This window comes from Ctenopharyngodon idella, chromosome 12 (assembly GCF_019924925.1).
Source record: "Ctenopharyngodon idella isolate HZGC_01 chromosome 12, HZGC01, whole genome shotgun sequence".
Lineage (NCBI taxonomy): Eukaryota > Metazoa > Chordata > Actinopteri > Cypriniformes > Xenocyprididae > Ctenopharyngodon > Ctenopharyngodon idella.
In genome coordinates this window covers 21,388,494-21,414,624 of record NC_067231.1, presented here as the reverse complement: position 1 = coordinate 21,414,624, position 26,131 = coordinate 21,388,494, and the positions used below count along the sequence as shown (strand labels likewise).

Below are 26,131 nucleotides of genomic sequence, written 5' to 3'. Positions count from 1 at the left end.
CTAGGGGGTAGGATGGTGGAAAAAAAGGAGAATTTCTTTGCTCCAGAGGTTTTCCTCGAGCCGTGAGTGGGCATCATCCAGTGTGAACCTCCCACTGACTTCCACAGTCCGGCCCCGTAGTAAATTTAGTTTTACTACCACACAGAGCTGCAGGATAATACTCTCCCTGTCTCTAGCTACCTACCAAGGTCAACACCATGACCCGAGATGAAAATAAATAAATAGCTCCTTTACCGAACAAAAACAAATAGCAGTTTTGTTTTGACTGTAAAAAATGGTGGTGTCAAGAAACTATGTAAGCCTGTGGTGAGGGGGAGCCTGACACGGAGTTCAGGCATATTTCAATCTTCTCAGGTACACTCGCTCTGGAAAGCTCGTATTTGCTTCACCGGTGAGAAATATTAGCTTTATACATTGCTATAAAAGGTTAAAATCTTCATGTCCATATCAAGAACATTCATTAGATTGCATGAGAGTTTCATAATGAGTCAAGATATACATATATTTGCTGGCATTTTGGTAAAATCAATAAATTAATAAAAAAGAATAAAATTATTGTACGCTTTTATTACAGGCTTTGAATACATGCTTTAACTGTGCCATTTCTGTCCAGTGATTTGTTTTCAATATTTTTGAGATAATAAAAGATTTTATTAAAAAAAGCCTCCTGAGAACTGCTTTATGAACTGCAAAATGCAGGATGAATTAATGCAAAAATATGCTAAAACAAAATTCACATTCATTTACTATATTAGTATAATATTCAGAATATATTTTATTTTCTCTAAAGCAGGACCAATAAACTCTGTCATTTGTTGTGTTGCATATCATGCAGAGTCTTTCTTTTAAATTGCACAAATTTGCATTTACTAAACAACCCAGGTTATTTTCCCAAAATTTTGTGGGAGTAGCTCATGACAATAGGCTTTATGTTGATCACATGAACAAACAGGACAACAGGTCTCATCGCATCCACTTGTCGGAGAAGGTGTTAACTGCAGTATGAACTGACGGCTACATCTATTGTAATTGTTAAAATTTCCAAGGATCAGCATTCTCCCCTAAAAATGATCGGGCAGACCAAACTCTAAGTCGTAGAGACTTGAAACTTTGAGGGCTGGTAGTACTCACACCATCTACAACATCACCAAAGCTCACCCCAATTAGCCTGACGGGAGCTCTACAGTGGTGAAAAGTATGAAATTGCTCATAACTCCTAAACCTTTAGGCGTAGGTTCAAGTGTCTTGTATCGTTGAAATTCTTGGCTGATGACGGATAAAATGCATGCCTGATTCAATGACATTTTCGGGTATTTTGGATTTTTTGAAAAACATACTTTTCGAACCAGTCCTAGGTTTTTGGCTCGATCGGAACCAAACCAGTGCACTCTGGAGTCTGATTGTCAATAATTATCAAAAAAAGTTTAAATTTTAATTCGCTGTTGCTAAGGGGCGCCAAAATGTTTGAAGTGGTTGGGCCACTTTTACTAAAATGGCTATAACTCTTGAACAGAATGAGATATTTTCAACAAACTCGGTACACATGTATGGGCTCAACCTTTAGTCACAAGAAAAAATTGCAACCAGTGGCCACTTGGTGGTGCTATAACATGAAAAAAAAACATGAAAACAGCTACACAACCGTTAGTCCGATTGACTTGAAAATTGGCATGCGTTGTCTTTGTCCAAGGTGCCATGACTGTCTATGAGGATATCGAATATCGAAACTGTCTATGAGGATATCTATCACGTATATCGAAAAACATGTTCTTTGAACTTTGAGCACCTATTAGACAAGGTTAACGGAGGGCCTAGATTAAGGTTAACATGGCCCTAGAGCAGGGGTTCCCAAACACATTCCTGGAGCCTCCCCAAACTGCATGTTTTCCATGTCTCCTTAATCAAACACACCTGATTCAGATCATCAGCTTATTAGTCGAGACTCCAAGACCTGAAATGGGTGTGTCAGACAAAAGAGACATGCAAACTGTGCAGTGCTGGGGAGGCTCCAGAAATATGTTTGGGAACCCCTGCCCTAGAGGTCTGTGAGAAGTTTGAAAGAAATCAGCCACCGGGTGGCGCTAACGAGTTTTATGCCTCTGTAATCACACTGTGTTTCACACATACACTCAATATTCATATCATATGATAGATCTCCTCATTCTGAATAACTTTGCTTCAAGAACCACTACTGTCAATCGAATCGTTTGTTTAATATTTGAGAATATTTAAAAAAAACATACTTTTGCCTAGTCCTAGGTTTTTCGTTCAACCTAAATAAAACCACTGCAGGACAATTCTCTCTAAGTCAATAATTATTTAAAAAATGTTGAACTTCACCCTTTAGATAGGTATAACAGGGTCATTTAGAAAATGGGCATGGCAAAATATACTCAAAAGCCTCGAAACGAAAACTCGGAACTTCACGAATTAGGTGAGCCCATGCGATATGATTATGAACAACCATGCAAACTTTTATCTTTAATAGAGATTTGACCATAGGTGGCGCTATAACTGTTAAAAAGCTTTAAAAACCATATATTCCCTATGGTAAATTGCCTGCATTGGCTGTAAATGGTCTTTTACATCTATGGGTACGGTAAGTTTAACAAACCAAAAAAATTACATGACACTCTAAGCTAACCTTGACACATTCCAGTTGTCTCGTATCTTGGTGTGGCAGAGCATGTTGGGCATTCGTTGAGGAACCAGCACTTTGATCTGATCCACAGAGCTGCTGAGCTTTAGGTAACCCAGATAAAGCCCAGAGGACAGCCGGTGCTGACTCCGTCTCTGATAGGCCAGAATGTCCTATAATCAAAATAACAGTTTAAATTAGATTCTTTTTCTGAAGAAAAAAAATCAATGGTGCATGATTTGAGGTATCAGTAATGACAGAGCTGTATTCACCTGTATGGTTATGAGGAGGATGTCCAGGGCATATGGTTCCTCAGGGGTAGACAGAGACTTTCTCTGACTCTGCAGTTTGGATACTTGCATCCACTTCCCATTGAAAAAGGAATAGAAGCTGTCCATCTCTCTCACTGTCACAAGCAGCACATTCCCATGACGATCTTTAATGGGCTCATAGTGGACTCGGCCCAAGTTGTGAGTGCCCAGAAGATTCTGTTTGGAAAAGGATAGAGGAATAGACGAGATGTGAAAAGGACGTTTGCTCTCCAGAATTCTTATTTAACCCTCTGATGCTGTACATGGTGTCCACAACAAAAAAACTTTAAAAAATATTTTTAATTATTTAGGTTGTGACTGCCCTCTTTATATGTCATTATGCTTTTGATTTATGACAATAGGAATTTAAATTCCTGACAAAAAGGACAAAGCACCAAGTACTTATGAATGTGTGGACAGATGTGTAATTCTCTCAAAATTAAAAATCCATAATGCGAATCTCCCGTTCCACCTCATCCCAAAGGTGCTCTTGAGATTGAGATCTGGTGACTGTGGAGGCCATTTGAGTATAATGAACTCAGTGTCATGTTCAAGAAACCAGTTTGAGATAATTTGAGGTTTGTGACATGGCACAGTATCCTGCTGGAAAGTAGCCATCAGAAGATGGGTACACTGTGGTCATAAAGGGATGGACATGCTCTGCAACAACACTCAGGTAGGCTGTGGTGTTTAAACGATGCTCAATTGGTACTAAGAGGCCCAAAGATTGCTAAGAAAATATCCCCCTCACCATTACACCACCAGCCTGAACCACTGATACAAGGTAGGATGGATCCATGCTTTCATGTTGTTTACGCCAAATTCTGACCCTACCATCTGAATGTTGAAGCAGAAATCGAGACTCATCAGACCAGACAACGATTTTCCAATGTTCTATTATCAAATTTTGGTGAGCCTCTGCGAATTGCAGCCTCAGTTTTCTGTTCTTTGCTGACAGGAGAGGCACTCAGTGTGATCTTCTGCTGCTGTAGCCCATCTGCTTCAAGGTTCAACGTGTTGTGCATTCAGATATGCTCTTCTGCATACCATACTTCAATGAGTGGTTATTTGAGTTGCCTTTCTATCAGCTCGACCCAGTCTGGCCATTCTCCTCTGACCTCTGGCATCAACAAGACATTTTTGCCCACAGAACTTACTGGATATTTTCTCTTTCTCTGACCATTCTCTGTAAACTCTAGAGATGTTTGTGCGTGAAAATCCCAGTAGATCAGCAGTTTCTGAAATACTCAGACCAGCACGTCTGGCACCAACAACCATGCCATGTTTAAAGTCACTTAAATCACCTTTCTTCCCCATTCTGATGCTCATTGAGTTGCTGCCATGTGATTGGCTGATTAGATATTTGCGTTAACAGGCAGTTGAACAGGTGTACCTAATAAAGTGGCCAGTGAGTGTATGTACGTACATGTATAAAAATATTACAATTATATAATTATATTATATCATTAAATAATAATATATAAATACATTAAATAATGGTTTGATTCTCATACCAAAGTAAAAAGAAATATTTAAAATATTTTAATTCAACTTCCAGAAAAAAAAAAAAAAAAAAAAAAAAAATCACATTTTTGTAATAATAAAACAGTTACATAGAGCATGTTGGCCAGAATAATTATTACGCAAAATAAAATATGCTCAAACACACACACAGACACACACTCTGCACAGAATCTCTCATAAGGGATTATCCCACTCATTTTCAATTTCAATCCCATTATAGTGATAAATTGTTAGCAAGGCTCATCACGGGTTGGCAAACCTGCAGTTGGCCCGCGGCCGCCAGCATCTTCTGTCTGGACTGCAGAGTGGAAGAGGAAGAGGTGGAGACTGCCAGGCTCTGTCTCAGCCACCGGACGTCCTCCCACATACAGGACAGCTGCAAAATAAACACACGCACACTTGTGAAGTTGGAGGAAGCAATTTACTTAATTCCTCGACATCATTCAAAGTCTTTGCATTAATGCCAGAGTGCTTTATTTTCTGTGATGAAACAATCCCTACTGGGCTAGTTATAGGTGTCTTAGTTGACTGCTTATTTTACCATGCGGAACAGAAAACGCAAAAGAAAAAAAAGCACTCCAGAATAAGGTGCTTTAAACAGAAAAGTAAGTCATTCTTATACAAGAGACCCATGAGAGTCCATCTATGTGCCTGCCTGTGTATGTGACTGTTTAACCTTCAAACTATTTAAAACTTTGAGACAAGGTTTATCAAGCCAACATCAAAATTTGCCTTGACAAACTTTCATTTTCTACTCGCATATTAGGAGACAAGTTGTAAAATAAACATTTGGATGTGGACATGAGCGCTTAAAATGCTGCGAGGCTCGTTCCATGAGTATAACTTTACCTCCAATCTCACCATAAAATCTAGAAGTATTTGGCCATCAAACAAAGAGCTATATTCTGCTAAGACTGTCTCTGCTTCTTGCATCACACCACTTTAGCCTTGTAATGATGGGCTAATTACAAACGCGTGGTCTAACGTCAAAAGTGTGGTGACTGTTCACTTTGACAGAATATATTTAGGACGCTAAGCTGACCACAGGCTGCATTTGGAAGAAACCAACAAAAATATTGACGCTTGTCAAAGAGATGTGTTACGAAAACATTGAAAATGTATGTTTCAGTTCAGCGTTAATAAAACGCACGTTACTTTAGTGCAGTATCTCCGTGCTGACCTCTCCGCTGCTTAATGTCGTGGCTGACTGTATGTTTTTACATACCTTGGTGAACCACAGAAAGTCCTGCATGAGGGAGCTGCTGTATGAGTCGTCCACCTCCACTATGGGGATCTGATCCTCATTAGTCACTAGCAGACTGTCCTTATGGTAAAATACAGATGCTATATAAACTCCCCTGAAAAAAAAAAAACAGCCAAGAGAACCTATTCAGAATAAGACGAATGCAGCATATTCAGCTATAATGTGTATTCTATAATCCCTGGCACTTTCCAAGAAAAGAGTACAAATAACTCTCCAAAAGTCAATCTTTTTTTCTATTTCAGCAAATAGTCAGTGATATGGCATTCTTAACGTTTAGATAATATTGATCAACTTTGCAAGAGGGCAAACAAAATAGTACATTTATATTTTACACTTATTTATTTAGCAGGCACTTTTATCCAAAGCCACATACAAATTATCATTATACGTGTTTGCTTAAGTTACCAATTAAAAAATGCTTTTTTACAATTAATTTAATATCACAGTTAATTATAAAGAAATTATAATTATAAATAAACACATTATAAACAGTTAATTAAACATTAAAAAGATTATTTTAAAAGTATGACATTGAGAAGGTCAAGACTTCTGAGGTGAAACAGGCCAAATTACACCATTTTAAAGGGTTAGTTCACCCAAAAATGAAAATTCTGATATTAATTACTCACCCTCACGTTGTTCCAAACCCGTAAGACCTTTGTTTATCTCCAGAACACAAATTAAGATATTTTTGATCAAATCCGAGAGCTCTCTGACCCCTCCATAGACAGCAATTTAATTACCACTTTCAAGGCCCAGAAAGGTAGTAAAGACATTGTTAAGTGGTTCAACCTTAATTTTATGAAGTGACTAGAATACTTTTTGTGCGCAAAAAACAAAAATAACGACTTTATTCAACAAAGAGAAGAAATTTTTGTTTTGTTTTTGCGCACAAAAAGTATTCTCATTGCTTCATAACATTAAGGTTGAACCACTGTAGTCACATGGTCAGAGAGCTCTCGGATTTCATCAAAAATATCTTAATTTGTGTCCCGAAGATGAACGAAGGTCATACGGGTTTGGAACGACATAAGGGTGAGTAATTAATAACAGAATTTCCATTTTTGGATGAACTAACCCTTTAAGGGTGAGGATACAGACATTTGATATGCGCAAAACTACTTCATGCACATCTAACAACAATACAACAGTAACCATTTATGTCTCTAATGCTGTTATAAAATTAATGTGAAACCAATGTGTAACCCAGTTATGGAAAGTGCCACCTATTTTCTGCAATATGCTCATACCACCTTTTGAGAGTCTTGACAAATTTAGTAGAGGAGTGAAAAAGGTGCTTCAGGCTCCGGGACACTGACTGTTTTCGACTTGGATTCTGCAACTTTGATGTGTCTGGGGAAAAAACAAAGGAGTAAAGAAATGGAGTCTAGATGAACAAAGAGGTGAAAACAACAAAATACCCAGACTTGGTAGATTAACATGGGAAACTGAAGATAGTTTTAGAGACCTACAATGGAAAAACTGTGTGAATAATCATCCTGTTTATGTGCAAGTTAACCTATTGAAAGACTTCGGGTTCTTGGATTCATTCTGGCTTTCTTAAGATTGATTAGTGGTTTAGAAAATCCAATGATTAATTGAGTATGAACTTTGTAGTTTTGGTCATCCTTTCGGAGATTTACATTTCAGAATTGCTTGAAAACAATCCAAGCCTTAGGGTTTTCAACAAGACACAAAAATATCAAACATTGTACAGAGCAAATGAAAAACATGCTGGAATGATGGAATAAACTTAGGGAACTTTGAAGACAGACAGCGTAAAAGAGCCTCAGGGGTGTAAGAGAGGGATTGGGGGAGTCAGGCCACCGACAAACCGGTTATCTGGAACATTTCAGCTGCGTATCTCCCGCTTCAAGCGCAGCCATATCAGCCCACATTTCAGCGATGCCAATCTTCAGACGTCCCTGTTTTCATGAAATTAAGCGTCACGTAATTGGCCCCCGTGTAAACAGCAGGGCAGACGGAACAATCCATTTGGCTGAGAAGCTGTTTACAACGTGAAAGTGGCCGTCAGAGCGAGCGAGTCACCGTGAGAGCAATCACGCTAGCCCTAGTCTCTGTGTCTCCATCGGAGGGGCATGAAAGGGAGGTAGGAAGGCAGATTTTCCGTTTGAAAATCACTATCAAAACCCTCAAGGAATAATGTGTCTTACAAGTCCCATAAGAAGATTAACCCTTGGCCCCTTTGACCCTACAGCGGCGACTGTTAACAGTACGTGATTAAATGCGCACACTGATTGTTTCCTGCTTGGCAAGATATCTACATAACGTAACCTCACAACCGCAACGCGTCTTACTGGAATCTCAGGACAATTACTGAAAAAGAGTCAATTTTGATTACATTCAGTGGAATATCACCACCAGACTCCAAGGTTTGGATGTCAACCACAATTTTTGTATCACAACAAGTTGGAGTGAGAACATAATTATCCACTTTGGAAACACATTAAATCCATTTTAACATTTTTTTATGTGAAGTTCAGCGGTAGTTTCCAGTCTCCGCAAACAGAGCCAGCGCTGCCGTCGCACGTGTTGATAAGTTGAGTGCAGAATTCGTATTTATTTCTCCCTCAGAAGGTTAACTGGCTTTGACAAGCAGATTATAAGACATGAGTGCATTGGCCTCCTGTGCCGCCAAACTGTCACACTAAATAAATAAAGAAATGCCTTTTCATTTATGAAAGCATAAAAAAAACGGATCACCTTTGATTAATGACTTGGCAATCCATCTGACTACCGCACAGTGAGTGCAACCATGAAATGAGGTGAGTGAGAGTTGGAGAGACGGCGAGCGCTGGTAGCATTCTTCATTTTCTAACTAATTTAGCGGGGGTCAACGGACCCTTTTCAACATTCGAGAGCGAGCGAGATCATCCATAACGTTAGTGGCCAGACTTTCCAGGCCCTCGCTGACAGAAAGCGCTTACATAGCCGCGACGGAGTGCGGAGGTTTGCGTGTGAGCGATCGCGTTGTGCGTGTGGGTGTTGCTGTGTCTCATGCAGGAACACTGGGAGCTGTGTGCACGACGCACACACACACCCCTCGGCTTGAGAGCAACCTCTCAGCTCCACATATACACATCATAAATTAAGATAACCTCTGCTTAAACGAGCTGCATTTTTTTTCTGAACGGTTTTTATAGTAGTGTCATTGTACCGGTGCTGATTAATTTTGCAGATTTATTTTCGAACATCGTCGCTCCAAAAATAACCTAGGTAAATACATTGCCCCAGCCAGCATGTGTGCTTATGCGGACACATAATGCACACACATACTGAAGAAAAAAAAAAAAAAAGTATTTTTGTCTTGTTTTACAGTAAATATCTTAAGAAATTAATTCTCTTATATTTTTTTGCATTTCATTTATGCCCCAGCTTGTGCATTAACTCTAGCTTACATTTTAAACTTGGCATTGTGTACTTCAAATATTGTTGGCTCTTGTGATAAATTGTTGCATTCCTCATTTAAAGGTAGGGTAGGCAATGTTTCTCATAAACTCTTTTTGTTATACTGGTTGAAACTTGCTTCACATCCTGATAGTAATCAATAATAGAAGAGGTCTATATATTCAAAAATGTACATATATCTTCTGTGGAAGTCTCAGGATCAAAAAATGTTCGTCCAATCATTGCATTCGGTCCGAATGCAATAATAGCATGTCCGTCAACATATGTATTTCCATACCTCTGCGCACCCTGCTTGCGCAGACATCACACGTCATCAGCGTGTTTCATGAAGCTATGCAGAGTTGTAGACAGCTGTGCGCATTCATGTGATTTGGAGGAGGCATGGCTTTGGAGAGAGGAAGGGAGAGTGAGATCTTATGCTTTCGAAGCTAGCTTGCTCCGAAATTGCCTACCCTGCCTTTAAATAAGTTGCTTTGGAAAAAACTAAATGTAGGAGCAAAACGGCATAAGATATAAGGATATGTTTTCAGAAATAAGTTTATCTTTCTTATATATAAAAAATATAATGAGATTTATCCGTAAGGAAAATAAACAAGACCCTTTTTTATTTGGAATATTTTAACTGGAGTTTTAACTATTCAAAATACATTCTCTAAAAAAATCGTATTGTCTAACGCCACACCGAAAAAATCATAGGATCAAAGTCCCACTCTGCACATATTTACATATCAAACATGGAGCTAGAAGAGATTAATTGTGGAATTGGTAAAACGTTGCACATTGTATGATAAATCCTAAAAAAATAAATAAATCCCCCCCAAAAAAAAAAAAAAAAAAAAAAAAAAAAAATATATATATATATATATATATAAGTATATTTAAGGATATTTAGAAAATTATTCTGGAATATATTCAATGGAATGTTCAACATTCTCTTATTATCTTACACAATTACTAAAAAAAAAAAAGTAAATGTAAGTTGGTTTTAGGATGTTTGGACATTTTTACTGAAAAACAAGGCAAACATTATGATTAAGAAAATGTTTTTTGCAATGCACACACCCACATTCTCTCTCTAAATGAAAACAGACAGAGACAGATGAGTTATTTTAGCGTAGTTTGTGTGCAGAAATTCTTCTGTTTCTTCTGTTTTTCTGCTTTCCACATCAATAAAAACCCTCATACAGTGTTTTTCTAATAGAATCAATTCCCCTGTATAAATTCATTTGCAACGCTGGCAGCCATCGCTCTGACATCATTAGTGTTGACTTCTAAACAGATGAGTGATGCTGTTTTGTTTTTTTTGCTTACCCCCCTCTTGCTTGTGGCCGACTGCATAGCTGCCTAATGAAGTTGCTGTTTGTGAGCAGTGCAGTACTGTCAGCACCAGGAACAGCGTTCTTCTATACCTCAGCAGCCGGCCTCTGGGATAGAGAGTGGGCCTGAGGCCAAAGCAGACTGTCTACCCTTCATACTACGTCCAGCCTGCCTCGTTTTAAAGGTGTCTGGGCTCGAGCCCTGTGATTTACAGTGCTGCACTATATGGATGACATGGTTGACACATAGATATTAAAATCTAAAATGGATAAATGTATTAAAACATTATTTATTTACACGCACTCTACGCCTGCCTTACTCCTCGTGTGAAGATCGTAGGAGGGCGGGCAGCAGGAATGCTGAGAGAGCGTATTCATACTGCTCTGGATGGCCGTACTTGAGTCAAAACACTTTGACCATGCTTCATTTCGTCACTTTAATACAGAGTTAATCTACTGGAAGAAGTGCGGACTTAGAAGACGTGCGGATGATGGGAGGGAGGGATTTCTGGTGAGTGGGCAGATGGATGGAAGGGAGAGAGAAATGGGGAGAGAGAGAGACGATGAGAATAAGTGAGAGCATTATGAGAGACAGACATCGGAAAGACAAAACACAATAAAGAGAGCAAATAAAAGAGCACCAGCAGAGCAAAAAACAGAGAAGATGAGGATGAAGTCATCTGGTTCCATTGGAACATCCTGTTCTGATTCAGGGGATATACAGCCCACTTTTAGCTAGGTATATGGATATTTTCAAAATCAAGTAGTCAGTGCAAACTGTCTAAAAGCACACTAATGAAACCACTTTTGCAAAAAAATAAAATGTATATATTTAATATGTACACAAGCACTTCACAAACACACACACACACACACACACACACACATATATATATACACCTCTGTATTAATTATTATTTAATATTAAAGTGTGGTTGTTTACAAGGCCAGAAGCGAAGGTTGGGCAAGCAGAGATATTATAGAAACTTTCAAACGTGATTAAATACACCTACGCTTCTGTGGCGAAAACTGTGTTCTGAAAGCAGGTAGGAAGACCAGTTTGATATTAGGGATCATAATTATGTCACTTTAAAACAAATGGTGACCATTCCCAGTGTAATTTTTTTAATCAATCCAAGCTCATAAAACTTAAAAATATTTGAAATACACACTACTGCTCAAAAGTTCGGTGTTAGAAAGATTATTCTAATGCTTTTTAACAAAAGACTCTAATGCTTACCAAAGCTGTATTTATTGGAATGAAAATACAGTAAAACTAGTAATATTATGAAATATTATTTCAATTTGAATAACTATTTTAAATCTATTTTAATATAATTATTTCTGTGATGGCAAAGCGGAATTTTCAGCAGCCATTTTTCTTCAGTTTCAGATGCTCCTTAAAAAATCATTCTGATATGGAACTGAATTTGGTGCTCAAACAACATTTCTGATTATTATCGATGTTTAAAAAACTTGTGCTGCTTACTATTTTTGTGGAAACAGTGATATATATATTTTTTCAGGATTCTTTGATTCAGCTGTGTTTGTGTATATATGTGCATGACTAAGAGAGAGCTGTGTGTGGTTCAGGTACAGTCAAACCAAAAATTATTTAGACACTAGATATATTTTTTATATTTATTTACTAGTGGGTGCAGGACACTATAATTCATTTATGTAAGTGAGAAGAGCAAAATAAAGTAAACTGTGACATATTATACCCAAAAATTCTTCATACAGTGGACTACCAGTAAAACTGATAAAAATTTGGAACCAAAAATTATTCAGACACTTTGACCTGACCATGTCTTGCTTAATTATGTTATCTGACATAATTAAGATTATGACACAGTTTGACTCTGAGATATTGTCATATTTTATTACCATTTTTTTTAAACTATAGTGAATAAACTGTAATGATGAATGAAATGTTCAAGGTGTCTGAATAAATTTTGGTTTGACTGTTTACCCTATATTATGAGGACAAAATGTTCCCACAAAGATGGCAATATCTGAAATCCTTGTCCTTGTGGAAAAAATTTCTTATTAATCATACTAAGTGATGTTTTTTGAAAATCTAAAAATGCAGAAAGTGATAGGTAGGTTTAGGGGTAGGGTTAGGGGATAGATTATACAGTTTGTACAGTATAAAAAATAATTATGTCTATGAAATGTCCCAATAAAACATGAAAACCCAACATGTTTGTTTGTGTGTACCTCCACAGCAGTAATGCTGGTGTGTGGCTCGAACCTGCTGTAACAGCCTCTCCATGGCCTCGATGTGACCTCTCCTCCTACACTCTCTCCCATCACAGTCCTTCCAGTCTAACATAGAGAGATATCACACAAAACTCAGTTTTAGCATTGTGACATGCTCTAGATAAAAAAAAAAAGGAATTTAATTTGATTTAGTCAGATTTGCATTAAAAAGAGCTTGTCTGATAATGTTAGTCTAAAGAAGTCATGTGACTGAAATCATCCAAAACGATGGTGAAACATGGTTGTCAGGGCACTTACGGGTTAGTGACAGATTATCAAGAGAGGGTGCATTGTATTAAAGAGTAAAAAAAAAATGTTCAAAATAGGAAGAACAGACTGATGGTACATTCTGTTTCAAATCTTTATGAAAATTTTATTTCACCCAGAAAATTCTCTGCTTCCATATTGAAAATATGCCATTTTATAATGCTGTATTTGTTACTGAAGAAAAACTTGTGAACCCTGGTGACACAGATTTTTTCTTTGCATCACTCATTTGAAAGAGAAAACTCAAGGCCAGATTCAGAGAGCATCAAAGGCGGTAGGGTGAGTGGAAGTCGTGATGGTTAAATAATAGCGCAGTCTCACATCCAAGGATGTTGGCTACAAGCACTCAGTACAATTTTCTCTCCTTTTAACATCGTGATATTTGAAATAAAAGCACAAAACAATGCTGACGGAATGCTCAAAGGTTCGAGAACTTTCCAGTCAATGATGTTTGGAGCTGTAGTATGTTTTTTTTTTTTTTTTTTTTTTTTTTTTTAGAAATTATCCTTTTATTCTTTTTGGCGCTACTTTGCAACTGTGGCAGCTTTGCAGAACTTACTGGAAGGAACAGCAGAGGGAGGTTGAGAGAGTTGTGCTGGACCCCAGCCCTTCATATTGTAGGCGGAGACTTGAACATAGTACTGTCTACCCTGTAACAAACAAGTGTTCCCCAGGACAGGTTTTACTACACAATATCAACAAACTGTACTACCAGTGGAGTTCTGTGGACATAACTCACAGTAGACATGTTCTAATAGCGCCTCCCCTTCCATTACATATAGAAAGCTATAACCATTGACTGCTATAAGTGTCCCACATTCTACACTTCAGGTATTTGAAGTGAACTTTCATTATGAAAACAATACTTACTATTTATACAATAACACTATTTATAATATAAAATAGCACGGAATAAGGTAAATTAATCCGCAGCTTCAGTATTTTTCCACAATTGTTAATAAAGGTTCTCCACACTTTTTTAAATAGCCTATACACACTTTTTAAATAGTATATACACAAAAACACACAGACATATATATCTATAAATATAATAATATATATACACACGCACATATTATGTAAACACAAACTTTTATATTAGATGCAATTAATTGGGATTAATCGATTTTACAGCCCTACATGAAGATGTCAATTTTCCTTGTCCGGACATCACTTATGGCCACCACTGTATTTACAATGTATATACTTTATTGTTTTTTTTTATAATTATTGTTAAATCATATTTATCTAAAATAAAGTATATGAGGCTTACATAAAAAAATATAAAGAATATAAAAAGATAATTTTCAGTAAAAAAAAAAATCACAGTAGGTGCATGATAGACTAAAACAATGTGATGTTATGAGAAAATATTTCTCCTTGTAGACATCAAATTCATGACTGAATATGACTCAATGCATCTATCTCTGGTTCACAGTAAAGGCTGCACAGTGATTTCAGCTTACCGTGGTAAGACCTGTTATTGTGTATTTCAGGGACTGCAGATTCTCAAGGATCAGCTCTCCAGCTAATAAAGAGAAGTCCTTCAGACAGCTCCATTCCACTGCAATGCACGTCATCACACATTATACACAATTACAAAGCAGAGAACATCAATAAATAAGTGGAACAGCATTATAGTTTGAATAACTAGATATTTATATTAGACAATGTGAGTGGTTTTTGTCCATGCAAAAGTTGTTGCTAGGACACTGCTAGGTGGTTGCTAAGGGGGTTCAGGTGGTTTCTTACTGGTCCATGTCCCTATGAGTAAAAGATCCCACCTCCAAGTCTCTATATTATTCAGATCCCTAGATATGACTTGAACCCCTCATCCATGGGTTTCATCACCTGTTTTATCATCAGTTGAAAATGATTTTGTAATTGCTTATAAAAGCAATAAAACATCCGTTCTCAACCCTTTTTATGCAATTTATTAACAAGTAGATACTGTAATGTGCAATGTTAAATGATGAATGTGAACAAAGCCTGATGTGTTTTAAACAATAACAGATAATGTACTAATAACTGTAACTGTAATTTAAGTAATTTATTATCTAATTAATTTAATTTAATTTGTAATTGTGGTGTATTTTGTGTTGATCCTTTGAATAATAACAAACTAATAAAAAAAAAAAACAATTGAGGAAAAAAATAAATAAAAGAAAACACCTTTCTCAAGGCAGTTTGGTGTGTATATGTAATACAGACAAATGCACATTAAGGCTGCACTGACCTTTGTATTTGGTCACCACAGCTGAGTTCATGCTGGCAGGTTCCTGAAAGCTAACAGTGAGAGATGTGCTGCCGGTCACACTCAGACGCACCGTCAACGGAGCCTCCGGTGGCCCTGAAAGAGCCAAGTCAAAGGTCACATAGCATCTCGCTAGCAAATAATTGACCAGTGGTTTCTTCTCTTCCTTACCATTCTTCTACACTGTTTACGTTGTAGACACAGTGCAGTGCTTCCAGGTTCTACGTCAGAACGCCAACTCGGTATTGGCCGATGCTGTACATGTGAGCACATGCGCGTGATGCTGATGCAGGAGCCGGCCAATAATGAGCCGGTGTTCTGACGTAGAACCCAGAAGTGCTGCACTGCGTCGACAATGTAAAGAAATGTCATTTTTGGGTGAACTAACCCTTTAACATTAAAAACACAGAATACACGGATCCAATATAATGATACACAACGCTTGCGTTATCAGTCTCAACTGTTTACGTTCCCTTAAGACTTAACCGACTATGTTTAGCAGAGATGGGCATTTTTTGACATAATTTTTTATTATATATTTATATATTATATATTTTATATATATTATATATATATATATTTAGTCGCGAATGTCATTCACGTTCATGTTCTTACAACACTGCATTCATAAAAATGTTACCAGCCAACTGGTGATTGACACCATTTCATATACTTGCATTGCCAATTTTTACTCGCATTTGGTGCTTGGCGAGTGTCCATTTTAGGTTCTGAATACACATATATGCAGTTTACAAGATTTCAGAGTTTACACAAATTTAACAAACTTTCTACAAACATGAATCTAGCTGTCGTTTGGCTGAACACTGTCCTTTTTACTTCCATTTATATGTACTTGCACGTTTTATGTGCCTCTATCTCCTTTTAAGCACCTTCATTTTGTACTTGTAACTCAAAGCACACAACACAGCTAATGTGCCCTTGTGTATCCCGAAATCCTTTTTATAGATATCTGTGAGTATTTCTCTACAATCTACAAGAGTGTCTGCGGCAAAACGAAACTGATTTATCACGGCTGCCTTCACTTGAGGATGTTTACAAAGAGAAGCCACGAAACTCGCCTGATATAACAAGTAATCAATATGAAAGGAGGGTGAGAGGGACACTATTGTGTGTGTTTGCAGCTCAAGAGTCATTTCAGGACAATCAACCTGAAATTAATATCTGTGGGCCAAATGATCATAGTGGCTTGTTTGCAGTCTTACCACTCTAATAAAGTGAACAGGTTGGGTCGATATGGGAATCGCTGACCTTTCAGCTGAGATGCTGATAGATTAGGCAGGACCGATTGTAAATAAAGGCCAGTTCATTGAGTATTATATTGTAGCATAGCATATGAATGACCTTTTTTTTGAAAAGTTAGGCACCAGAAGTAAGGCTCAGGTTTAACTTACGTGCATGCTCGAATCCTGTGCGCATGCGCTTGTAGAGTTTGCATCTCCACTCCCAAGCTTTAAGCTGTTTTTCCTTGTCAGACGTTTCCAGACTGAGACTCTCTCTCATCACCTGGGTGGACAGTTCGCTGGCTCTCCGTTGAGCTTCCTGCACCAGCGCTGAGAGATGAGCATCTCTGCTATCCAAACTGACAACTGAAACACAACACAGAGACATTTGTTAATGAGGCTTTTCCTTTATTCCGATCAGTGTGATTTTTTTTAGCTTGTGGATAACCTTGCATTTCAGTTTAATGGTGACGTGTCAAGTCACAATGTCTTATTTCAAACCTGTTTAGTGTAGTAAATAAAAAGGTTCTATGCTATGAATGAAAATTAATGACACATTCATGCTCTCATACAATGGAGCACAACAACGGTCGCCCACTTTTTCAGCGCCCTTGGTTATGGAAATTTTTCTGTTAATTTCCAAATATCATCAGTAAAAATATTCTTCAATAAAGAGTTGCCTTGAACCAAACCCACCAGTTTCGAGATGAATCACAACATTACAAATTTTGATTGGAAGCAAAAATATTTGAAAGCAGGTATTAGATTATGTACTTAAATTCATTTATAGAGCCTTCATTCCATGAACACTGAGATTGACATAATTGAATATAAAAGCTACAGTGTATGATTAATGACTTTAACTATATATTTTAAGTTTATTCCAAAATTTAAAACAAGTATTTTGACAGTGTAGGGAGCAGCCATTTTTATTTCCATGGTAAAAGCGGTTTCTCATTGGTTCATCTCTTTTGAGGATTATGTGACCATGGGTAGCATAACAAAGAGGCTCACGAGTTTTAAACCACTAATGTGAAAAACAACAAAAAACAAACATAGCATGACAACAAAAGAAAAAGAAAAAAAGATCATGGATTACAAAGAACATGAACATGGACTAAGTATAAATATCATAAAAACTCACAAAGTAGGCTGAACCAGCTGAAAAACAACAAACATAAAAAGAAAGGGGAAGTGAACAAAGTAAAAAGACAAAGCAAGGTACAAAATAAAAGCTACATAAACTTCAATATAAGAGACAAATAAGTACAACACAAAATCTGAATGCGTAGTTGAGTTCTTAAACACGAATATGGCTATTTTTATAAAATAAATTTTATTTCACAGTTGTGTCGTCTATGGAATCATATGCCATTCAAAAGTCTGGGCTCGGTAAGATTTTTAAAAATAATGTTTTAAAAAGAAGTCTCTTGTGCTCTTCAAGACTGTATTTATTTAACCAAAACCTTAAATTTTTTATTGAAACTGTATTCCCCTTTTATCAGGATTCTTAGATGAATAGAAAGTCACTGATTTTAAACAGAAATTATTTGTTACATTTTAAATGTCTTTACTATCACTTTTGATGAATTGAATGCTTCCTTGCTGAATAAAAGGATCACATGAAAAAATTTTTGAAGGTTAGTGTATCATCATTCAACAACCTCTGAGTTTATGGTAGCTCTGTCTTGAAGGGTTATTTTTTATTGCTAAAAATCAATTTGAGACACAATCTATGGATACACTGAATGGGATTTTAATTCTGGAAATGTAATACTGCTCTCTTTAACTAAAAAAAAACAAGATCATCCATATATGACTACATCAGTTAATACTGTATAAAAAAGAAATCTATTACACGTCGGCAGTGCGCACCATAATAGTTTCTGCTGGCCTCAAGCACATTCATCTATATAACTTTTTACGATCTAAACTGTACTGTGAAAAAGACAGCAGTAACAGACTGATCAAATGTACCTCAAACTTACATAAACCAAAAATAAAGGTCATGATTGAAAAGACAGGAAGCCCATTACACTACCATTAAATCTCCAAGCTCACACTGCTTGTGTCAGCATAGCGGCAGATGAAGTCAGCCGTGCGGGGTGGAGGGAAGAGGTGTGGATGAATGTACTCGACGGTAGTCTGGAACACACAGGACTGTGTTTGGCCGTATAGATTTGTCATGGTAAAACGAATACTGGCTGACCAGTCCTCCTCGTAGGCTGTGAATACTGCTGCATTTTCTTTCAGAGCCTTAGTCATAGACCATGACAGCAAAATAAACAAATAAATACATGGCTGAAGAAACCCTCTTTCACTGGCCCAGCCCGAACCCCTGGAGAAGGGAGCTCTCCGGGGGAGATGATAAAGTGCGTGTTGTCAACTCGGAAAAAAGGGGGCCTAACCTAGCCGCTCTTACACGGGGGTCCACGGCGCAGTGGAAAAGGCAGCCATATTAGCAGTCTTGAGGTGCAATTTCCTGCGCTCTGAAGATTGACATCTGGCTACTATGTGCGGTTAATTGAACAAACTATAAATTAATGGGTGAGTCGGCCGATATTGCGCTGTCACACACAGTTGGCATTGTCGGGCTCTGGGACGGCCCTAAATATAGGCATTATGGGCCCCAGTCCTGCCCATAAACATGCTTTAACTTCAGCCTTCGGTCGGACCTCCAAACTGTCAGGCGTCTGGCTGATTGATTTACTTGGCACTTCTGGCCTGACATAAATATAATGCCGAAAGCCCAGGAGGGGAAAATACGGCAATGTTTATTTTCTGTTTGTTTACAAGGATTGGATTGTGCCACGATGAAATGTTTTGAAATTTAACTGCAGCCTGGGTACAATAAATCACTTAGTATAATTGCCCCCCGTTACATGCATCATTGGAAAAGTTAAACCATTAAACGACAAACCTTATTAAGATTTTTCTGAGGGATGCCGTGTGCTGTCTACCCCACCCCGGCCCCGCTCCGCCTGCAGTACAGTGCTCCCTGTTTGGTCTCAGACAACATTCGGCTTTTTCATGATTGCACTGAGTGCTCGGGACTAGGGGGACTTTTTTTTCCACGGTGTGCAAGGTAAGAAACACCTGTTCTACTGTTGCCAAAAACTCAGGGACTGAATATACTATTGATTAATCCAAGGGCAATGGGTGCAGATATTTATAACAGATCTGTTCTCGATTAATTAAAACCTGATAACCCCGCTGGTACAGTATACATTTCCAAAATATTACACAATGAACGTAATTTGTTAACTGATTAGTGGTTACGACAGTTGTCATTAGATGTTTAAAGCAGAATTATGAGTGCTTCTGGCAGCTTTCATGGAAAAGTTTATTCTAGTATTCATACTTAAAGGCGATTATTACTTGAGCCCCTAAAGCAAAGTGTCAAACACTCACATCGGCTCTGTCTGTTTATCGTCAGCTTCATTCTAAACAGCTTGTCCAATTACAGAGCCATCTGCTTTTGGTTGCTACAGCTAAACAGAAGCTTGTGACGCAAGAAAAACCTTTTGATGGTGAAGCAAGCACACTTCTATTCCTTAGGGATGAAGATGTGATGATAAGCAAAGCATACAGAAGTATCCCAGTACAATAATAAGAATAATACATTATATGTAAATATTACACTAAAGAAATGCTAGCATTATCAAATGTTTTGTTTTCATCAAAAAGTTTGGTGAGGTCAGTACCTGTACTAACTATGGCATTTTGGTGGAAACTATGGTTACTAGGGATGCACCGCTACCAAATTACCAAATCAAATTAGTTGGCTTCATTTGTTTAGCAAATAGATATTTCCTTCCGTTATTTTCATGCGTAATTATTCTTGTTAAAATGTATTGTTAGGAGCTTCTGTTACTTTCACTGTTTATTCTGTGCTCTATCAAATTTTACCATTAACATTTTATTTTTTAGATACTAGTGAAACATCACAATTTTCAGCTACAGAAATTGAATAAAGTAACCAACTGTGAAATAACACTGCTTAGTCCTCACTGTATAAATTAAATAAAGATTAATCCTTATTGGTTACCATGTCACATTTTTGTGAAGGACTAGATTAATTAACAAATTTACTCCAGTCAAACTTGAAATCTACAGGAATCATTTAGTGCGTAATTAATAAGGAAAAACTTTAGAAGCTGTTTAGACACACTGAGGGAATTGACCATTTAAAGCTCATCATTGGTAAATAAGCATACTTACAGTGAGGGCTCTCCTTCCCTCCAGCTTTGAGCAGCAGCTTGGCTATGGGAACGTTGTTGGTCATGATAGAGATGTCCAGAGGTGTCAGGCCTTCACTGTTGGGGGTGTTGAGGTCGAGTTCATCAGCTGTGTACTGAAACAGCAGGATCTGCACGGCATCCAGGTCCTGCTGTTCAACAGCCTCAAACAGAGCCTCACTGCTCTGAATGTTCTGTGAGGAGAAATGAACCATTCAATTCCACAAGGATGCATTAAACTGATCAAAAGTGACAGTAAATACTTTTATGTTGTTACATAAATTCTATTTCAAATAAATGCTGTTCTTTTAAACTTTCTATTCGTTAAAGAATCGTGGAAAAAAAATGTACCAGTTTCCACAAAATATTAAGCAGCACAGCTGTCTTCAACATTTTTTTTGAGCACCAAATCAGCATATTGCTGGCAATCGATCACGTGACACTGAATTTGTTTTTACAAATAGATTTCGAATTCTCCCCTGTCTGTCTCCTAGTCAATTAAACAGACTGATTAGGATGCTCGAACAATCAAATTTTTTTTGCAATGAACTATATAGCCATGTTTATTGTTTTCAGGAAAATCAAGCTATGGATGGTTTATAATGTTTCTGCATACTACTGTTAACTAGGATTGGAGAAAATACAAAAAAAAAATCACATATTTTCACCTACAATCAGCACAGACAAGTTAAGTTTGATTGCCTGTGTTTAACTGCTCATGGGTTTGACCTACTGTGTAACCTTTCAGTTACCAGCACAGATCTGTTACCAGGCATCCACCAGAGGGTGAACACAGAAATTACTAGTTTCTTTAAGAATGCAGTAGAGGGAAAAAAATAAATAAATGGGGGTTGTTTAAGCAAATATTATGCAAAAAACAACGCATTATAAAAATAAGAGCTTCTCCTCTTCAGTTCTGAGTCGAAGCCATGTATGAAAACATATGGAGGCAACAAGAGTGAGGGATGTAATCGGGCACTTGAGTCAACAAGATGATTGCTAGATCTAGCAGTATATAATCAGTGACATTTGTGGAAGTTCTGAGAGCATGGCACAGCGCTGGCGGTCTCATGAGCACCCGAAATGTCATTCCAGCTCAAAACATGTCATGTGTAAGGTCAAGTGAATGTTAACATCAATTGATTCTACATTATATAAATGTAAATGTCGGCTAATGTCAGCTTTTTATTTCAAGAAAAATTGTTAATTATTGATAATACCCATTAGGTTTCTTTAAGCTCAATGTTATTTATGTATAAAAAAATAAAATAAAAAAAAAAGCCAGAGATAAAGTATATAAAAAGATCCAGTCTTGTTATGGGGGTTCTTTGCTGTTGCAGAAAGTAGAAATCTTGACTGTATGAAGGACATCATGAATTCTTTGAAGTATCAAGCCATTATGGCAAAGATGGTGATGCCTTCGGTGCAGAGACTGAAGCTTAAAGGATTAGTTCACTTTCAAATGAAAATTGCCCCCAAGTTTTACTCACCCTCAAGCCATCCTAGGTGTATATGACTTTCTTCTTTCTGATGAACACAATCTGAGAAATATTAGTAAATATCCTGACGCATCCGAGCTTTATAATGGCAGTGAACGGGACCAATGAGTATGAAGCTGAAGAAAGTGTCTCCATCCACATCTATCCATCATAACATATTCCACACGGCTCCAGGGGGTTAATAAAGGCCTTCTGAAGCGAAACGATGCATTTGTGTAAAAAAAAATAAACCGCCTTCCGCCTTCCGCCTTCCGTATTCAAGTTACGAAGAAAGTGTAAACTTGAAACGCATCAGTTACAGTTTTTCCGTAATTTGAATAGGGAAGGCGTTGGACGTAGCGTAAGATTTTTGAACAGCTAGAGTTTTACACTTTCTTCGTATGTTGAATACTTGTGCGGAAGCTAGATATTTTACTTCATAACTTGTTAAATATGGATTTTTTTTTTTATACACGAATGCATCGTTTTGCTTTAGAAGGCCTTTATTAACCCCTCGGAGCCGTGTGAAGTACACATTTATGATGGATGGATGTGGATGGAGACACTTTCTTCAGCTCATACTCATTTGGTAACGCTTACTGCCATTATAAAGCTCGGATGCGTCAGGATATTTATTAATATTTCTCTAATTGTGTTCATCAGAAAAAAGAAAGTCATATACACCCAGGATGGCTTGAGGGTGAGTAAAGCTTGGGGATATTTTCATTTGAAAGTGAACTAATCCTTTAAATGATCAGCGGACTTTCCTGCAGGACAGCCGTCCCAAAGTATACATCCAAATCTTCTTTAGCTTGGTTCAGGGATCAGTTGTAGAATGTTCTTGAGTGGCCTGTACAGTCTTCAGATTGAAATCTCATTGAAAATATTTGGTGGAATTTGTAGAAAGCAATGGTAACATGGAAATTAAAGACTATCAGTAATCTGGAAGCTTTCAATCGAGGAATGGGCCAAGATTGCAGTAGAGAGGTGACAGAAGCTTTTAAGCACTTACAGGCAGCGTTTATTGGAGGTTATAAAGAATAAAAGATTCTGCACAAAATTTGACTCATGGGGGTTGAATAATTTTGTATGTGTATGTTTAGAGCCAGTTTGACTTTTTTTCATTTTTCATCAACTTTACATTCTCAGAATCACGCAAATGTGTATTAAAAATGTTTACTGATGCCTTTGATGAACTGTTTTCATATAATTTTGTTCTCAGCAGCTAAATGTCTTGCAGGTTAAGGGGGTTGAATAATTTTGATTTCAACTGTATATTTATATATATATATATTTTGAAATAGTCCAAAATACTCACAGATACTTTGCGGATACGGTCGGATCGGCCAAAAAAGTAGGCATCCTCGAAGGAGGAGTGGCTCCCTTTAAACTTCTCAGAGAGGTTGCGGTAGAGACGCTTTGCAGCGCTGGGGGAGGCGGGACCCGCCCCCTTCTTACTCTGCGTCAGCTGCAGGTTCTGCATCTGTTGTGTCATACTAAAGTTCCTGTGGAGTCGAGAAGGGAAAGAGAACAGACAAAACACATTTAGGTGTGATGCCTGTTGCATCAGTGTTGTTAAGAGTCTGCACTCGAAATAAATTCTTAGCATGTGTTTCGGTATGTAATTTATGACTAATATCTGAGTCAGCGGTGCCTCAGAGACAGATGGCCACTGGATAGTCATTAATGCTTCAGCTCAAGCAAAAGCTACCTGCAAAAAAAACCCTGCATATTGATGCACAGGTTTTCTATTTTTTTTAAAAGAAAAAGGCAAATATGCCATATCTACACTAAAGTTTGGGGTCAGACTCAGTACTTTTTTTAAAGAAATGAATATTTTCATTCAGAAAGAATGCATTAAATTGATCAAAAGTGGCAGTAAAGACATTTATAATGTTACAAACAAATTTCAAATGCTGTTCTTTCCAAAGAATGTATCAGTTTCTACAAAAATATTAAACAGCACAACTGTTTTCAACATTGATAATAAGAAGAAATGTTTCTTGAGCACCAAATCAGCATATTAGAATGATTTCTGAAGGATCATGTGACACTGAAGACTGGAGTAATGGCTACTATATTAAAACATGTAATAATATTTCACAATTTGACCATTTTACAGTATTTTTGATCAAATAAATGCAGCTTTGGTGAGAATAAGAGACTTCAAAGGCATAAATCGCATTCCTTCAAAATAATTTATTTAAAAAAAAAAAAAAATATGACAGATTAATTTCAAGCCATTACCAGTCAACGTCAAACCTGATATTGCTCAACAAACCGTAACAGACAATTTTATTAACAATGTCAGCCAGACTGTCTCTCACTCTAGGTCAACATAGCCTGGTTGTCAAGGATATCCTCAATGTTCTTATTGTACAATGAAATCCTCCAGGAAATCAATTAATTCTGAGCTAAGAATAACAGTAAACCCAGACAATGAATTTATAGCAGCTGTAGAGAGTATCCTAATAGAAAAAACTTAAAAAAGCACAGCATATGTAAATGTTGTTTTGATGCATCCAAAAATGGACACAAATATTTGTGAAAGAATATTTTCTTTAGAGTGTTCTGAAGATTTCTGATCTTCAACACCTAGTAAGTTAAATGCAGGTTATGTAATCACAGACGAGTAGCACCTTTATCACCTATCAATCTCTCCATGGCGTGCAAAAACAATTCATATAAAAGCCTGAAAAAAATATCTGTTCCATTTGTCAAAACATCTGGCATGAATACACACTGTCTGAACATGCTAAGGGCATGAGAGCAACACAATAGTGTTGAGATGTGAAAACAAATGTGAGAACTAAAAGCCCTCAGCTGCCCTTTCAACACCTTCATTCTTCAAAAAAAAAAAAAAAAAAAAGTAAACAACAAAATTGTCCTTAATTGACATTCTCCTTAAAAGCTGCAGAACCGTAGGGGATCTATGTGGTATTTCTCATCCCAGCGGTCTATAATCCTGTCAGACATGACATTAAGGCATTGTCCTGTATTTTTTTCTTCTTGTGCGCAGTTTTGAGCGTGCAAACACCCACTCACAGCACTAATAATAATGCACTCTGCAGTGCTAGAGTGAAGCCTCTGACACCAGTGAGTAATTGAGCGAGCAAAGTGAGTGGTCGAATCGGAGCGGTGCTCTAAGGTTATGTCTTGAATCCAATTAAGCCATTAGAAAAAAAGGAAAAGGCAGCTGCCACAATGACTGAGGAGCACCTGTGGGAAACAGCAGGGGGGATGATGGGTAATTTTAGCAACACTGGAGAGGGGAATCGTACAGTGAAGATGAAGAAGATGGAAGAGTGCACTTGGAGTGAGTGACTGCGGACGGACAAGAGTACAGCAAGAGCGAAAGAGATGCTGAACTCACCTGTCCAGACTCTGGGAGCTCCCCGGAGAGCCAGAGAGGAGGAAGAGGGGTCTGAAATCCTTAATCAACGCAGCATCGCTCTGCCTCTGGTTGAGTCTCTGAGCCAGTCGGGAGATCCTACTCTCAGATCTGATGAGAGAAAGTCCAGTAAGATGTGGGAAAGTGTCGGATTCAGGGCACGGGAAGTGGGAATAGGTCAAAACAGACACCCCTGCTCTGGAGTTGCCCGGAGTACCAGGTGTTCACCGGAGCTCTCCTCTTCACGCGCATCTCGCCGCGGTGTTGGCTGGCTAATGTGCGGTGAGAGGAAAGAAGAGAGGAGATGGAGGGGGGGAGGGAGAGAGAGAGAAAGAGAGAGGGAGGGGGAGAGAGGGGCATTCTGCAGGCGCTAGGATGAGCGACACACAGACAACAAAAGCACACAGGCGTTTAAAGCGAGATTCCACTGAGCATGCCCAGAGCATGCTGTGCAAGCGATGGGGATGGGGGGGGATAGAAGGACCTGTTGTTCTTTTCTCATAATCACTCCAGTTGTC

General features: G+C 37.8%; 1 protein-coding gene across 5 annotated transcripts in view; it reads right to left on the bottom strand.

The window, feature by feature from the left end:
- The window catches only part of ankfn1 (ankyrin repeat and fibronectin type III domain containing 1), an 88,292-nt gene that overhangs the window by 16,574 nt on the left and 45,587 nt on the right, over positions 1 to 26,131 (bottom strand). For 4 of the 5 annotated variants that reach the window (XM_051915124.1, XM_051915123.1, XM_051915125.1 and 1 more), the window contains 13 exons: positions 25,596 to 25,724; positions 23,541 to 23,727; positions 20,728 to 20,938; positions 16,678 to 16,872; positions 15,248 to 15,361; positions 14,478 to 14,575; positions 13,571 to 13,661; positions 12,703 to 12,810; positions 6,991 to 7,090; positions 5,699 to 5,831; positions 4,733 to 4,849; positions 2,911 to 3,126; positions 2,645 to 2,811 (listed from right to left, as the gene is read on the bottom strand). In XM_051915124.1, coding sequence (XP_051771084.1) covers positions 2,645 to 2,811; positions 2,911 to 3,126; positions 4,733 to 4,849; positions 5,699 to 5,831; positions 6,991 to 7,090; positions 12,703 to 12,810; positions 13,571 to 13,661; positions 14,478 to 14,575; positions 15,248 to 15,361; positions 16,678 to 16,872; positions 20,728 to 20,938; positions 23,541 to 23,727; positions 25,596 to 25,724 — 1,866 coding nt within the window. The remainder of the gene's footprint in view (positions 1 to 2,644; positions 2,812 to 2,910; positions 3,127 to 4,732; positions 4,850 to 5,698; positions 5,832 to 6,990; positions 7,091 to 12,702; positions 12,811 to 13,570; positions 13,662 to 14,477; positions 14,576 to 15,247; positions 15,362 to 16,677; positions 16,873 to 20,727; positions 20,939 to 23,540; positions 23,728 to 25,595; positions 25,725 to 26,131) is intronic. The other variant, XM_051915126.1, reaches the window with a different exon arrangement.